Source organism: Zalophus californianus, chromosome 15 (genome assembly GCF_009762305.2).
Source record: "Zalophus californianus isolate mZalCal1 chromosome 15, mZalCal1.pri.v2, whole genome shotgun sequence".
Taxonomy (NCBI): Eukaryota; Metazoa; Chordata; class Mammalia; order Carnivora; family Otariidae; genus Zalophus; species Zalophus californianus.
Window position 1 is genome coordinate 45357972 of NC_045609.1, and position 15939 is coordinate 45373910.

A 15939-nucleotide genomic window follows, 5' to 3' on the forward strand; every position below is an offset into this window, starting at 1 on the left:
AAGAAAATATTTTACAAGAAATTAAAGTTCTGGAGCACCTGGCTGGCTCAGTCGGAAGAGCATGCAACTCTTAATATCAAGCGTAGTGAGTTCAAGCCCCATGTTGGGTAAAGAGATTACTAGAAAAGTAAATAAATAGGGGCGCCTGGGTGGCTCAGTCGTTAAGTGTCTGCCTTCAGCTCAGGTCATGATCCCAGGGTCCTGGGATTCGAGCCCCACAATGGGCTCCCTGCTGGGCAGGAAGCCTGCTCCTCCCTCTCCCACTCCCCCTGCTTGTTCCTGCTCTTGCTGTCAAATAAGTAAATAAAATCTTTAAGAAAAATAAACAAACTAAAAAAAAGTTCTACTTTAGGACAAAATAAAATTACAATGTCTTTCAGAATTTGCATTTGCATTTCCATTTGTATATAACACAAATTAAAAATAGAAGATACTTATTACTTACAAAAATACGTCAGTTTTATTCACTATTATAATTACTTAGACCACAATTCTTAATAAAAAGAAAATTATTTAAATAGCAACAGGAGGGAATCCATAATATGTTCCCAACGGTCATTTCCAACATCAAGATAAAACTGTACAGTGACATTATTATTTTTTTAAAGATTTATTTGAGAGAGAGAGAGAGAGTGCACGAGCTGGGGGGTGGGTGGGAGAAAATCTCTAGCAGGCTCCCCGCTGAGCGAGGAGCCCAATGCCAGGCTTGTTCTGAGCCAAAATCTAGGCACTTAACTGACTGAGCCACCCAGGCGCCCCAGAGACATGTTATTTTAAATGTCTTTAAATATGATAAAATTATGTTCATTCATGAAAATAACATTTTGGTTGTTTTTCAGATCTTCTACTAATAATTCAAATTATTCACTGAACTGTGCTTTACCCTCTATAAAATGGAAATAAAGCCTGCCTTACATAGTTGTGATTAAGAACAGACTGATATATAAAGGCCTCAAAATAAAGTAGGAGCTAAATAAGTAATAGGTCTCTTATCTACTTCTCTTAAAAGAATTTTAGGTATGACTTAAATATATTCTAAACAAATACATTCAATACCTAAATGAAAGCTAGAAACTCTTGATGATACTATACTTTCAGCATTCTTTAATAATCCTCATTAATCACCTATACTTTATCCAGTAAGCAGATGAAAATCTCATCTCACTTCACAAATTCCTGGCCTACTTTAAGCTTTCAGGAATAGAACAATGCATCCCTTTCTAAAAATCATCTTCAGTTCCAAATCAAAGTTCTTACATTCCTGACAATAACATCCCTCTAACATACAAACACTCAGTACAGCTTTAAGCAAATGGAAAAAATGTACTGGCTACAAAACCAGTCATGCAAATTAAGAGACTATGCAGTAGTTATCTCAATATTTGGCAGGATGTGTAGACTGAATCCCAGCTGGCTGGCAAGCAAAGTGTGCCAAGTGGAAATATAAGTCTTTACATACTTTATTCTAGAGTCCAGATTAAAAACCTGTAGCAGAAAGCACAAAGATGGAAAATGGAAGTAGCCTCATACAAAAAGCAAGAGAAGCCTTCTTTTGCCCCTAATGCACACAGCCCTGGATTCAACACTTTAAAGAATATTCCAAGACCTCTTATAAGGGCAAACCTTTAGGTCCTACTAAGGGCCATTTTAAGTGGCACACCTGTTTGAGAACTCACTTTAACAGCAATTACAACTTAAGTATTTGCAGATAAAATACAAGTCCTGAATCTGCATTAAAATAATCCAGGGAGGGGTGCCTGGGGCGCTCAGTTGGTTAAGCATCTGCCTTTGGCTCGGGTTATCTCAGGGTCCTGAGATTGGAGCCCCAGGTCCGGCTCCCTGCTCAGCGGGGAATCTGCTTCTAACTCTTCCACTCTCCCTCTGTTGCGTGTGTGCTGCTCTCTCTCCCTAGTAAATAAAATCTTTAAAAAATGAAACATAGTAATAATCCAGGGAGGAGTACCCAGGTGGTTCAGCAGGTTAACTGTCTGACTCTTGATTTCAGCTTGAGTTATAATCTCAGGGTCATGAAATCAAGCCCCAAGTCCCATATCTGGGCCACATCTGGGCTCCGTGCTCAGCAGGGAGTCTGCTTTTTTCCCTCTCACCATGCACACACTCTCTCTTTCCCTCACTGCCCACCCTCCCAAATAAAAATGTAAATCTTCAAAATAATCCAAGGAGTAGGGGGCACCTGGGTGGCTCCGTCGGTTAAGGGTCTGCCTTCGGCTCAGGTCATGATCCCAGGGTCCTGGAATCCAGCCCCGCAGGGAGCCTGCATCTCCCTCTCATTCCCGCTCACGCTCTCTCTGTCGCTATCTCTGTCTCTCTCAAATAAATAAATAAAATCTTTAAAAAAATAATAATAATCCAGGGAGGAGAGGATGGTAAATGGAGAAAGTGTAGAGCAAATGGGGGGGCAGAGGAAGAGGGAGAAGTAGACTCCCCACTGAGCAGGGAGCCCGACAGGAGGCTCAATCCCAGGACCCTGCAGTCAGGACCCTGCAGTCATGACCTGAGCCGAAGATAACCGACTGAGCCACCCAAGCGCCCCTAAGTGTTTTGTTTTGTTTTTTTTTTTAAGTGTTTTGTTTTTTAAATGAAAAGTTAGGGACATTTTAGCAACTCAACCCTTCTTTCTGGTTCTCATTCACAGTTTGTAATCTCGCTTCTAGTTCTCTTTCCCATCAAACATCTATTTGGAAAATGATAACAATAATACATTTTATCATGACCTCATTCTGCATTTCCTCTCCAAATAAGCCACAGTTTTTAAAAGTGCTACCTGGTAGAAAATATAATAATATATGAAAGAATTTTAATAGTAGCTAAAAATTAACTACATATTCCCCTTCGGAGAAAGAGATGCACCTTAAACTTAATGCCAGGAGAAATGACACAGTAAATTTGAACTTGGATAAGCCCTTTTCACTGATGTGATATAATTCTACAGTGAAAATGGTCTGAATTCCACTGGAAGGATACTATGGAATTTAGCTAGTGCACTTTCAACAAACTTTATCATAAAATTTCTCAAAGACTCAAGTGTGTAAAAATGACCTGAGAGTTCTGAGATATTAACATGTAGTTTTATTTTTAAGAGTCGAAAATTTTATCATTCTCAAAGGATCTTTAGTTCAAAAAAGGTTAGCAACCACTTTTGATTTATAAAGACCCCCTTTATAAAAAATTTAAGTTTGGGTTTCTAAACTTCAACTAAAACCAGAAGGCTTGCTCAAGGAGAGTAAAGGCGATGACAATCTGACAGACATAATACGGGAAGTCTAGAAAACAGGGAAATGCCCAAATGTTAGAGGATAGGGGTAAAGAAAAGGAAGGTTATAAGTATTCCCAAAACTATAATCAACTTAGAAACATACAGACCTATAAATGGTTTTTAAGAACTTAGAAGAAGACTACCATGAGAACTAAAAGCATTCCTTCAAAGATCTCGTCTTATCCTACAGGGGGCTGCCAGGGTTGCTGCAGCTCTGGGTGGTCAAGGGAAAAGAGAGAAAAAAAAATATTCATAGTGCTGCCCCATGCCCTTTCACTAAGGATACCTCGTGAAAAAGGAAGAGGGACAAGATGTTCTCAAACATCTATTTATCTGTATTTTAGTACATTTTTCTCCTCACAAAACTACTATAATGGAGTCTGGGTTCCCAGTCAGTCCACAGTTAGCAGCAGCAGTAGTACAATTTAGCTATATCAGACTGGGAAGCTAATATCTCATTTCTACAGAAAACTGCTTGCAGTTCCCACCTAACAACTTCATATGGCAGTGTGGACAGATACAGATGTTAACATCAGCAAAACTATATAAGCAACTGCTGTCTACGTATATTTAATTTCTAAGTTTGTATTGTCCCTCTACCTAAACATTCATCCCATTACTTTCTGCCTGCCAGTGATGCCCTGTTCTCAAAAAGACAGCACTTGGGGAAGCTGTGTGTGCCTTCCTTGACCAGTTTCGCCATTTCCTCAGTCTCATCTTCCTTCCTCCAGGCTATGTACCCCACACTGTGGATTAAATATCGGAGGTCAAGACACAGCAGTAAGAACACTGGATAAGTGATGTGGAACAGCACTCCCACAGCCTATCACAGTGCAGGGCACACAGTATGCGTTCAACATGTTAAAAATCGATAAATGAGTCTCATTCTAATTGTGCCACTAGCCACCCTTGGATAGTCACTTTACCTCTTTGAGCCTCATCTATAAAGTAAAGAGATCTGAGTTAGTTTATTCTGGTTCAACAGTCCTATAATTATGTTTTTAGGAGCTGATCTGGAAACAGTTTTTAAGCTATTTTTTTAATGAAAGTTTATCCTAACCTTAAGTTTTGAACAATGCTTCAGAAGAAAATGTAGGCAAAGCATAAGGACAGCCAAATCAGAATTAACCGGGAGAATCAAGGGAATGACAATAACAGCTGGCTCATCCTCTCATCCAAGGGTGAGAAAAAGAGTGAAAAATGTTCAGCATTTTTAGTAAAACTATGCAAGGCAAAATCTTTTATTATACTGTTTGAGGAACTTATATTAAGCCTCAAGGACAAATTCCTCTTAAGAATTCAGTACTAGGAAAGTTCTGTCTTTACTTCCTTTCAAAATATGAGATCTATATAACCTTTTGTATCACCAAACCTTGCCAGGAAGTCGAAATCTAAGGTCTGTTTTCAACTACAGTGCCATCCTTGTCCTACTGCTAATAAAGCAAGCATGCTATCTCTCCTGCTACCTCCAATCTCAGTTCTTCGGTCTTTTAATTAATTGCACTTTTACCAGTTACTGTAAGTCTCAAGTCTTTTACAAAAGGACTGGGGTAAAACGGACAAAATATATTGTTTTTTGAATGAACTCTAGATGCCAGATTTACAAATTAACACTTTAAAAATACAACTGGTTTTGTGGATTTAAAATCTATTAATACAAGCTGCTACCAGTGCCAGACTCCAAACAAATCTCAAATTGCAATGAAGTTCAATTCTTCAAGGTTTCCACAATACCTCCTTAATCTTTCTAAACTAGTTTTGAAGGAAAGCCTAACACTCCTAAACTTAATCCTCATTGTAAATGCTCATCTCATTTCCATTATCAGTAACAATACAAATCCTCCACAGTAACAGAAATGAGATACTGTCATCCTAAGACAACAAAAAGAGATGTTTCTTGCTGGAAATGGAGTCAGGGATGTTGGAAAAACTATTCCCAAAATGTACCATGAGTAACAGCCTGGAAGCATTAATATCCAAGTTGCTAAAGTAAAATTTCAACCCCCAATTGTTTTTTTGGTTTTTTTTAAGATTTTATTTATTTATTTGACAGAGAGACACAGCGAGAGAGGGAACACAAGCAGAGGGAGTAGGAGAGGGAGAAGCAGGCTTCCCGCGGAGCAGGGAGCCCGATGCGGGGCTCGATCCCAGGACTCTGGGATCATGACCTGAGCCAAAGGCCGACACTTAACCAACTGAGCCACCCAGGTGCCCCCCCAATTGTTTTCTTTAAAGTTCTTAAGTCTTTTCTACAAAATTATCTATAGTCTCCATTAATCACAAACGCAGAAAGAAAACCCAAGAAGCATGGTATTTTAGAATTTAAAGCATTTAACTAAATGGCTTACACAAAGCTCTTCCGGCTCAGAATAAAGAAATTCAAAACCTTACCTGAAGTCATTAAGTTAGCACAGCTACTTTTGCTTGCATCATCTTCTAAGATTCGGTTTGTGCTCTTTTCTTTCCCAACCAAAGTTTCTTCCAAATGTAAGCATTTATCAGATACAACACTGTCTTCACCCACTGCATGACTAATTTTGCTATTAGCTTCAAGTACAGAAGTGACCTCTTCCAGCTGAGCAGCTTCACTAGATTCTGAGTGAGAGGAACCCTTAGCCTGGGCTAAATTCTTTGAAGAAACTGGTAGAGACTCATCATCACTATCAAATCCAAAAGGATCTCCAGTATTTTCTTCTTCCACTTTAGGTTTCTTCGGAATTTCTTGGATATCTGGTTTGAAATTGGGCCTCTTCTGCCCTAATTTAGCCATAAATGTGGTCTCTCCCCATTTTGTGCTAAGGGTGGTCCGTTTGTTGGAAAAGACTTCATCAAATTTTGAACTGCCATTTCCTCCTTTCCTACTGTATGTTTTCCCAAATCTGGATGTCATTTTGACACCTGTTTCATATTCTCTGTGGAAAAAAAAAAAGTAAGAATATATATAATCACCAAATAATAAATGTTAACAATGAATATAAAAATAAGAAACAGGGAGTCTCCCCATAGGGCTTTTCAACATTCAAGATATAAACCTTTAAAAATGGTTAAATATGGGGAGGGTGTATAAAGAAAGGGGCTCATTTTTTATTCTATAGATTTCCAGATCTCAATTTCCTTATTTCAATGAGTACATATTCACAAACTACTTACAAAGTAAGCAAGTGTAATGACAAACCAACTTATCCGCAAAACCAATTTAAGAGCAGAACATCAATTTTTTTAAGTTTCAAATGAGTCTATGCACTATTCTTATAAATATCAGTTACCTTAAAAAAAAATAATCTGAATAGGGTTATTACTCCTAATATAAAATCTTAAACACGAAATGTTAATTTTTTTCAGGATCTCAGACGTATCAAATAACTGACTAAATCAGGTCTTTCAAACTTCAGAGCATTTATTCAAATGAAGGGGAAAAAGTCAGAAAAATGGTACTATTTTCTCATGTATTAAAATCTACAGCTTTTAAAACAATCTTAAAGATTCTGATTCTTGGTCTAACGTAGTTTGAACTGTGACTTGAAAAATATTCCCTAGTTTGTCATCTCCTTATTCTATCTTCCTTGTCCCTATAGTGCTGTGCTCATTTGCTGAGTTAGGTTTTCTGAAGCTGGTGAACTCCAGCATATTAGACTGGTCTGCTGATTATTAAATGAAGCAACAGAAATATGTAACTTTATTTTCCTCTTTGCTTTATAATAGATAAACATACTCACCTGATGTGTCTACGTAATAATAAATACCATGACAAAAAAAATTCAGGACAGTAAATCAAGAGTAAAACGTTTTTAAAGCGAGTTACAGTTCTTTTTAAACACTATCAGTTCTTATCCATTTCCTACACTCCAACCTTCTAAAGTTTAAATATCGCTATATTAAATACACCTTAAAAAAAAGAACAATTGTCTAGGTTTTGAAAATCTTCATACCTTGAAATTTAAAATACAACAACTGGAAGGACATTTGACTTCTACTTTTGAATATATTTTTGTCTATTCTTTAAACGTATTTTTCCTTTACTAACTTAAATTCTTGCAACTTATATCACTATAAACTTTGTTTTACATATATTCATAGAGAATTTTCCTCTCTCATATTTATTTAGAAACCAATTCTAATTTGACAAAGTAACTACTGGTCATCATACAGATCTCCATTAAGAGAAAATAGTGTGAAGACCTTTTAACATGATACAAAACCTTTTCCTGAGAGAGATCTATTTTCCCGTCTACTGTCAATTTACACTAAAGAATCTTTGTCTTTCCTGTTACATACAGCCTAAACAAAACTTAAGTATATTTGGTATCTGTAAGAACAACAGAATGAAGTCATTTCATTCCTCCAAGAATGTAAAGCACTGATCTACAGACCTACATTTACATATACACCAACAAGGCTGGAACGTTTTGTATACAATTCACGGTAGTAATCACCTAAAAATGTAGTAATCACCTAAAAACCAAAAATCTAGACTTGAGCTCCTTTGGACCCAGGAGGAAAATGGTCCTGGAACCACAAAGCATTCACTGTTGCAAGTTCAAAGTCTGCAAACACTTGATATAAAGGAGTTAAATATATTAAGCGATAAGAAAATCATGCTTATGTTTTTTAAGAGTCCATATCTTTTATAAATATATACTAAAATACTAATGAAATAACGTCAGCAATTCTCTAGCTTTAAAGGGTGTGGAACAGAAAGTGTGTAGATGAGAAACACTTGGTTAAGAATAAATAACTGTTGAATCTTAACGATTAATACATGGGTGCTCATTACGTAATATCCCCTACTTCTGACTTCCTTTTAAGTTTTCCATGTCTTTTTGGAAAAGTCACTAGACAGACAATTGAGATGGCATTATCTAAGCCTAGGGTGTAAAGTACGTATAAATTCAAGTAAGTGTGCAGACAAAGTTGACATTATATTTTAAATACATCTCAAGTACACACACTGTCTTGCTCAGACTTCAAACTCCAAAGACTTTCCTAACGAAAAAGGAAAGAATGATTCACAACTAAGTCTTTTTCGGTCGTTGGGCCCTTGCTTCTGCCCAAAGCCAGGTCGAATTTTCAGGAAAGTGCGCTGGGATAAAAAGTCCTCACAGTTAACCCTCAACCAAGTGCAACGTCTTTAGGATCCCCAAGGGCTTAAAGGCTTCCACTAAGGAGTGAAAGCCGGAAAGGGCGAAGCTAACCACCCAGAAATCCTCACCTGGGGGCGGTCGGTGCACCCGGAGGTAGCGGGAGAGACGGCCCCCTCCGGCTGGAAGCTCACGCAACTTTTCTCCTCCCCACCCCCCACCGTCAGGAACGGGATGTAGCTTCCGACGCCCCGGAAGCCTCTGCCACTGAATCCCCAGGGCAGTGTAAGGCCTCGGTGGCGGCCGGGGGCGGAGGAAAGACTGCGAAGGTCTCAGGGCTGAAACCAACGCACTTGACCGCGCTTGCGGAGGCAAGTAAATCAGCAGCCGCCCGGAAGGAACTCAGAAAAAGGAAAAATAAAAGAGGGAAAAGAGAGTTCTTCAGGTCATTCCCCTGCCCAACTTCCCCAGAGGCTGTGTGGGTGAGACAGCGAGACTTCCAGACCCCTGCCTCCCCCACCCTCCCTCCGGGCCTAGGCAGCCGCCCGAGACCTCACTTACCCTCGGCGCCTGGCGGGTGCTTTGGCCTCGGGCCGCCTCCGCCTATCCTGCTCCCAACGGCCCACGGACGGGCGCGGGAGTCCCGCGCGGGAGAGCAGGGCCGGCTTGTGCGGGAAGAGAGGCAAGGGGCTCCGCCACCGTCAGAACCCGCGACTCCGCTCTGGGTAAATAGGAAACCCGGTGGAGGAGGGGGGAGGAGCGGCGGCACCGCAACTTCCCTCCCCGCCTTGAGCGCCACCGGCCGGGCCCGGGCCTAGGCCTCCCTGGCCGCCGCCGCCGCCGGAGCCGGTACCGGAGCCCACTACGTGCCCCCGCTAGGCCGCCGCCGCCTCCTGCGCCGCCGCTTCCGCCGGTGAATGGTCAGCGCTGGAGTTTGAACAGGGCCCTGAACCATCTCAACGCCATTTGCACTCCCGGCCCCCACCTCCTTCCTCCAACAGCCGCTCGCTCCGTCACTCCGCTTCCCACAGGCCCCGCGCGGCCGTCTGACCCCGCAGCCAATCGCGCGGCCGCTTACTCAAACCGCCGCGCAGGCGCCACTCCCCGCATGCTCCGGCGCCCGCCATTGGCCCGGCCGCGGCGCCCGACGGGAGTTGTAGTCCGGGTCCGCGAGGTCGCTTTGCTCGGAACCGGGCGCGGGAGCGGGTAGCGGGAGTAGCGGTCGTGGCGGGCCTGACCCGCCTGGGCTCGGGAGCCAATTCCAGCTCCCGGCCCGGCCGGGAGACGCAGGTGCCGCGGGGGAGAGCCGGGGGGCGCAGTGCAGGCAGCTGTGTCAATCGTTTCCCCCCGAGGGACCCGCCGGTGTCTAGGGACGGTGGGCTGTGCAGCTGCGCCAGGCCTGCTGGGGCCGCGGCCCGAGAGCGGGGAGGCGGGGAGCTCGCGGCTCGGAACCGCCCTCCAACCTGGCCTGGCGGGTGCTGGCCCGGCGCAGGTAACGACTGCGGGAACCGGGAAGCCCGGAGCGTTGGGCACCTAACGCCGCGAGTGATGTCGGTTCCAGCTTTAAATGCTCCCCCTCCGACCCCTCGGCCCGTACGTAGTTCTCGGGTCTGTCCCGCACCGGTTAAAAGTGACCCCGAGAATACTGGATGGTATTAAGGAATTACCATTAACCTTGTTGGGTGTGATAACGGTAATGTGGTTATGTAAGAACTCAAAAAAAAAAAGACTAAAGTTTTGACGGGTAAAATGATTTCAAGTTTGGGATTTACTTGAAAAATAACTCATACAAATACCGAGGGAGGGAGAATAAAACAAAGCAGCGGGGTGTTTTTCCATTGTTGCGTGATGCGTACAGAAGGGCTTATTATTCCAGTCTCTCTAATGTTTGAAATTTTCCATAATGAAAAGTTTAGAGAAATGAACCAGTGATTGCCTCTGGGGAGGACAGGGAGGTGGGAGATAAGGGAGAAAAGTGTCATTTTACATTGTACACTCCTTTGTGCTGTTTGGGTTCTTCTTCCAGATCAGTGTATTACCTATTCAGAAAGTTGGAAATTTGGGAGTTTTGTCTTTTTTTAAAAGCTGCAGGGGGAAAACGGCGTTCTAAAAAGTAGTACAATCAGTTCGTGCTAAGAGAGGTGCATGATTCATCTGGCTTGGACAGCCCTGCTGTTCGGTGCATGATTAATGGAAATACACCTGGGAAATTAGAAAACTAATTGCTCCTAGTGAAAACTCCGCCCCTTCTTCCACAATAGGATAATTTGCTTTGAATGCACCCAGAAGTTAACCAGATTTCTCCAATATATTCAGGAAACTCCGAATAAAAAAAAAAATAGTTCAGAGATCCTGCAGCCCTTCCCAATAGAAATTTAAGGTGGATTTTAGCATGGCTGACTTGTATTACTTTTGCAATACTCCTTGCAAAATTTATGTTCTGACATTTACAATTTCCCAGATATCACAATACTTTCTCTTGATTGTTTCTAAATGAATCAACTTTTGATAGCTTATGTGACTGGAAGTTATAACAGGTCTGTGTATTCCACTGTGGGCAGTATGTGCATGCCTTGTATTTGGGTCAGTTTTGTCTTTTAAAAAAATCAGCATAGGATCTTATTTTATCAGTTTGTTTAGAGATTGCTAGCAGAGGTGCAAGCCACACTTACCATAATTATTTAGATGACAGAGTGGTGGGTGCTAATTAAGGGGTAATTATCATCAGAAGTAAAGGCTAAGATCAAAAAGCCAAAAGTGGAGGAGAGACAATTCCAGGATCTTCCTGCAGAAGTGGTGCTGTGAACCCTCCTGGACCACAGGATGTATTCTTTATGACCTGGCCTGGTTACTTGGCTGGGTCAGTGACTCCACATGAGGCTCAAATAGAAGAGTTAATTTTTTATAGAAAGAGACAATCCACAGAGCCCGTTTAGGGGCTTTTTGTGCAGTAGCTATGTTGTTGGAATTTGTGTAGTGGTAAATTCTTGCTACTCAAAGAGTGATTCCAGGTCCGCAGCATGGCATAATCTGGAAGCTTATTGGGAATACAGAATCCCTGTCCCCAACTCCACTGAATCAGAATCTGCACTTTTAACAAGATTCGCCAGGTAACTGGTCCACACATTAAAGGTTGACAAGCCCTAATTTTTAAAGGATACCTATAGGTATACCTAAACTCTAATCTTTTTTGTTAAGATGGGGGAAGGGAGGGAGTGAACATTAAGAACCTATTATACATCAGGTATGATGCCAGACTCTTCATTTGCATCCCTGCTTGTTATCCCTGTTTTACAGGTGAGGAAATTGAGAGGTTGGCATTTGCTCAAGTTATGGTAACTAATGAGGAAATCAAACATTTTCTTTTTTTTTTTTTAAGGTTTATTTGTCAGAGAGAGAGAGCACACAAGCAGGGGGAGCAGCCAGCCAAGGGAGAAACAGGCTCCCCACTGAGCAAGGAGCCCCGTGCAGGACTCAATCCCAGGACCCCAGGATCATGACCTGAGCTGAAAGCAGGTGCTCAAGCAACTGAGCCACCCAGACATCCCCATTTTCTTAAACACTGAATACCCATTATTACTTATAGACACTGTTGAATCTAATAGAAAATGGTACATGATTTGAAAAGGAGAAAATAGTGCATGTGTGTTTAATCTGTGGAAGCTAGTATATGAGTCCCGAACAGAGCTGTGCTAGGGCTCCCTGCTCTCCTGCGCCTCACGCTAAAGACTGCCTATTCTAGGGCCCCCTCCTGGAGGAAGTCCAGACTGGGCCTTCAGGCAGCTCCACTCAGGTGGACTAATACTTCGCTTCAGCTGAAAAAAGAAAATCCTGCCAAGAAAACTAATCAAAGAATCTGTCCTGCCATCATTGGGTCTTTGTTCTAGCCCAGGCGTGGGACTTGTCACAACTGGAGTTGCTAAATGGAGCTGTGTAATCTTTTTCTGATAATGGGTAGTAAGATGTATCCCAATTTACAGAATTCAGAGAACTAGAAGTCAGAAATTACTACATTGGTTACAGGAAATTTGTCCTTGCCTTAGGATGGGGGAGTAAAATTATAAATCGTAAACTTGCACACTGTAGTGGTTGTGTTACAGGGCCCCTACAAGATGAGAGCCAAGCCCTGCCCTTACCTCCCTGATACTCCCCAACCCTTCTCTCTTTTCAATTAGTCTATTCCAAACCACCCCCAAGCCTATTTTATTTAAATTGTAATAATCAGAGCGCCTGGGTGACTCAGTTGGTTAAGCGGTTAAGTGGCTGCCTTGGGCTCTGGTCATGATCCTGGAGTCCTGGGACTGAGCCCCCCAAGCCGGACTCCCTGCTCAGTGAGGAGCCTACTTCTCTCTCTCTCCCTCTGCGCCTCTGCCTGCTTGTGCTCTCAAATAAATGGAAGTCTTTAAAAATATAAAAATAAAAAATAAATTGTAACACACCAGTCCAAAAATGCACATTATTTCTACTTAATTTTTCTTAAGGGCATTTATCTCATCTAATATATCACATGTTTTTGTGTTTATGTTATATATTTATCTTCCCTCTGAGGGGAGGGATCATCTGCTAAAACCTTAGCACATAGAAGAGTGTGTTGCACATAGTAGGCGCTCAACAAATACTTGTTTAACTGCTCCCCATTTATTTCCTTCTTTCATGTAAGATTGTATCTTGAGAGAGACTTGAAACTGACAATGGTTTCATATAACCTGTACCACCATAAATAGTTGACTGGGTTTTCCCAAGGGGGAGAGGAGTGCTTTCTGGAGTTACCTTTTGTTTTTGCTTTGGATAGGTTTTCAGTCTGAGAATTAAGAAGATGAATACTACTATAATCACAATTATGTTGTTTTTCAGCATAATTGGAATATGTTCTCCAGAGATTGTGACATCCTTTGGGGAATACCTGCTGTCTAGGTAGTTGAAAGGCAAAGCAAGGAAAATTCCCTGCGGACATGTTGCCTGACAAGGACTGGTACCCAGCAACCTCTAAAAGTCTGGCTACCTGACCCTCATCTCCAAACAGCCATCTTTCCCCCTGGGGTCCTCACCCCTAATGCTCTCCGGTATCCTTCCTCCCCCCAACAAAAACCCTCCTGGGGCTTCCCATCACCAAGACTAAAATCGAAAGTCCATCTTGTGGCCTATAAAGCCATGGGTGATTGGGCCCCTGATACTCCTATCCCTTCCCACCTTACACCAAGCCTGCCTCAGCTACTGCTAGAACCTGCCAAACCAGCTCCTGCTTTAGGGCCTCTGTTCCCTCCACGAGTCCTGGAGATAAGCACCTGACTCACTCACTCACCTCTTAGGCCTCCACTCAGGTGTCTCCTTGGTAGCGCCTACCCTGACTGTGCTATTTTAGTTAAATCCCCCACCCTAACAGCCAAGCACTCCATATCCCCTCCCTGTTGTTTTTCTTCATGGTTGTCTTCATGTTTGTTTTACCTATTTGTTTATTATTTGTTTCCTTCCACTAGACTATAAACTCTCCAAGGAAGGGACTGTTGAATTGTTCACTGCCAGATGCCCAGCACACCTAGAATAGGGCCTCACACACACAAAGTATGCTGTAAACATCTGTTGACTGAATACCTCAGAAATGTGTTCAACTCTTCTATATCTTCACTAATTTTTTGTGTGTACTTGGCCTATCAATAATAGCAAAAGGTATGCTGAAACCTCCCACTCTAAGAGTAATTGTGTCAATTTCCTCCTGTAGTTCTATTTTCATTTTTATATTTTGAGGATATTTTATGGGGCCCATAGAAATTTAGAACTTTTTTTATAACTTCCTGGTGGAATTGAAAGCCTTTTAAGTAATATGGAAGATCAATCACAAAATTGCAAAATCGCCTGAATTTTCCATCCCTCCCTGTATGCACACCTTTTGTAATGTGACTTTGCTGCCCTTCAAAGAATCTGGGCTAGCCTTGTAACTTGGGTTGGCCCAAAGAACATGGCAGAAGTGATACAGTTCTGAGCTTGAGTCTTATGAAAACTCGAATGCTTCCACATTCTCTCTTGGATCCCTGCCTCCACCAGGAGAACAGGCCTGGGCTAGCCTGCTGGAGGATGAGAAGCCACATGGAAAAGAGCTGAGGTCATCCTATACCAGTCACCAGCCACCAGACCCCGAACATGCAAACCAAGCCAGGATTAGCATACCCACCTACCTGACCTGCAGCTGCCCACGGTTGCATGTGTGAGCCCACCTCGGGCCAGACCAACTGCCCAGATGACTTTAGACTCATGAGCAATAATAAATAGTTATTATGTTAAGCCTCTGCCTTTTGGAGTGGTTTGTTATACTGCGTTATTGTGGCAATAGATAATTGATGGTTAATGCCTCCTCCTTTGGTTCTCAGCCTCAGAAAAGCTTTCCTGACTACCCAGGCAAACTAACTCAGCTTCCCAGTCTATAATACCACAGACTAACACATCACTCTCTAAAATGATTTGTTTAGGGGCTCCTGGGTGGCTCAGTTGGTTGAGCGACTGCCTTGGGCTCAGGTCATGATCCTGGAGTCCCAGGATCGAGTCCCGCATCGGGCTCCCTGCTCAGCAGGGAGTCTGCTTCTCCCTCGGAGTCTGCTTCTCCCTCGGATCCTCCCCCCTCTCATGCTCTCTCTATCTCATTCTCTCTCTCAAATAAATAAATAAAATCTTTTAAAAAAATAAAATAAAAGATTTGTTTACTTCTTTGTTATGGGTTTCCCGTACTAGACTGTCAACTATGTGAGGACAGAAACTTTGTCCATTTTGTTCCCTGCTGTACCCTCCGCACCCAGCACTCTGTCCTGCTTCGTGTGTTCACTGAGCACTGGAAATGTGACTAGTCCAAGTGGAGATGTGCTGAAAATATAAAATGCACACTGAATTTCGTATTAAAAGGCTTGGTACACACACAATAAAAGAATAAAAGTATCTCAATTTTACACTGATTAAATGCTGAAATGATAATATTTTGAATATATTAAGTAGAATATGTTATTAAAATTAATTTTATCTGTTTCTTTTTGCCTTTTTTAAAGTGGCTACTAGAAAAAGCAAGTTTGTGACCTTGGTTATATTTCTATCAAACAATATTGATACAGAATTTCAGCAAATATTTACCAAAGGAAAAGATTTTTTAAAGGCTTACTGAGGGACCCTTGCATGGCTCAATTGGTTAAGCATCTGCCTTTGGCTCAGGTCACGATCCCAGGGTTCTGGGATTGAATCCCACACTAACAGAAAGGAGCTGTAGCAGTTGGTGGTTGCCAAGGACCTTAACAGGGAACAAGGGGGGAATAATGAATAGGTGAAGTGCAGGGGAATTTTTAGGGAGATGAAATGATTCTGTCTGATACCATAACTGTGGGTACATGATATTATACATTTGTCAAAACCCATAGAAGTGTACAAAGAGTGAAGCCTAACGTAAACTATGGACTTTAGTTAATGCATCATGTTGGTTCATTGACTGTAGCAAATATACCGCACTAATTCAAGACAATAATAATAAACTTGGGAAGGGAAGGGAAATATATGAGAATTCTCTCTATTACATGCTCAATTTTTCTGTGAACCTAAAACTGTGATTAA

The 15939-nt window shown here is 42.1% G+C and overlaps 1 protein-coding gene and 1 long non-coding RNA gene across 5 annotated transcripts in view; one reads left to right on the forward strand and one right to left on the reverse strand.

Moving 5' to 3' along the window:
• The window catches only part of WAPL (WAPL cohesin release factor), an 89374-nt gene extending 79973 nt beyond the window's left edge, over positions 1–9401 (reverse strand). For 2 of the 3 annotated variants that reach the window (XM_027595989.1, XM_027595987.1), the window contains exons 1-2: positions 8917–9401; positions 5669–6189 (exon numbers count right to left, since the gene is read on the reverse strand). In XM_027595989.1, coding sequence (XP_027451790.1) covers positions 5669–6167 — 499 coding nt within the window. In that variant the 5' untranslated portion in view covers positions 6168–6189; positions 8917–9401. The remainder of the gene's footprint in view (positions 1–5668; positions 6190–8916) is intronic. The other variant, XM_027595988.1, reaches the window with a different exon arrangement.
• A 157-nt stretch (positions 9402–9558) lies between these two features.
• LOC113923554 lies at positions 9559–14603 on the forward strand. Of its 2 annotated transcripts, none has more exons than XR_003520365.1 (3): positions 9559–9948; positions 13833–14022; positions 14398–14603. It is a non-coding gene; the product is annotated as an uncharacterized LOC113923554 (long non-coding RNA). The 2 variants fall into 2 exon arrangements; XR_003520366.1 differs by having other exon boundaries at positions 9559–9847.
• Positions 14604–15939: the final 1336 nt, after the last annotated feature.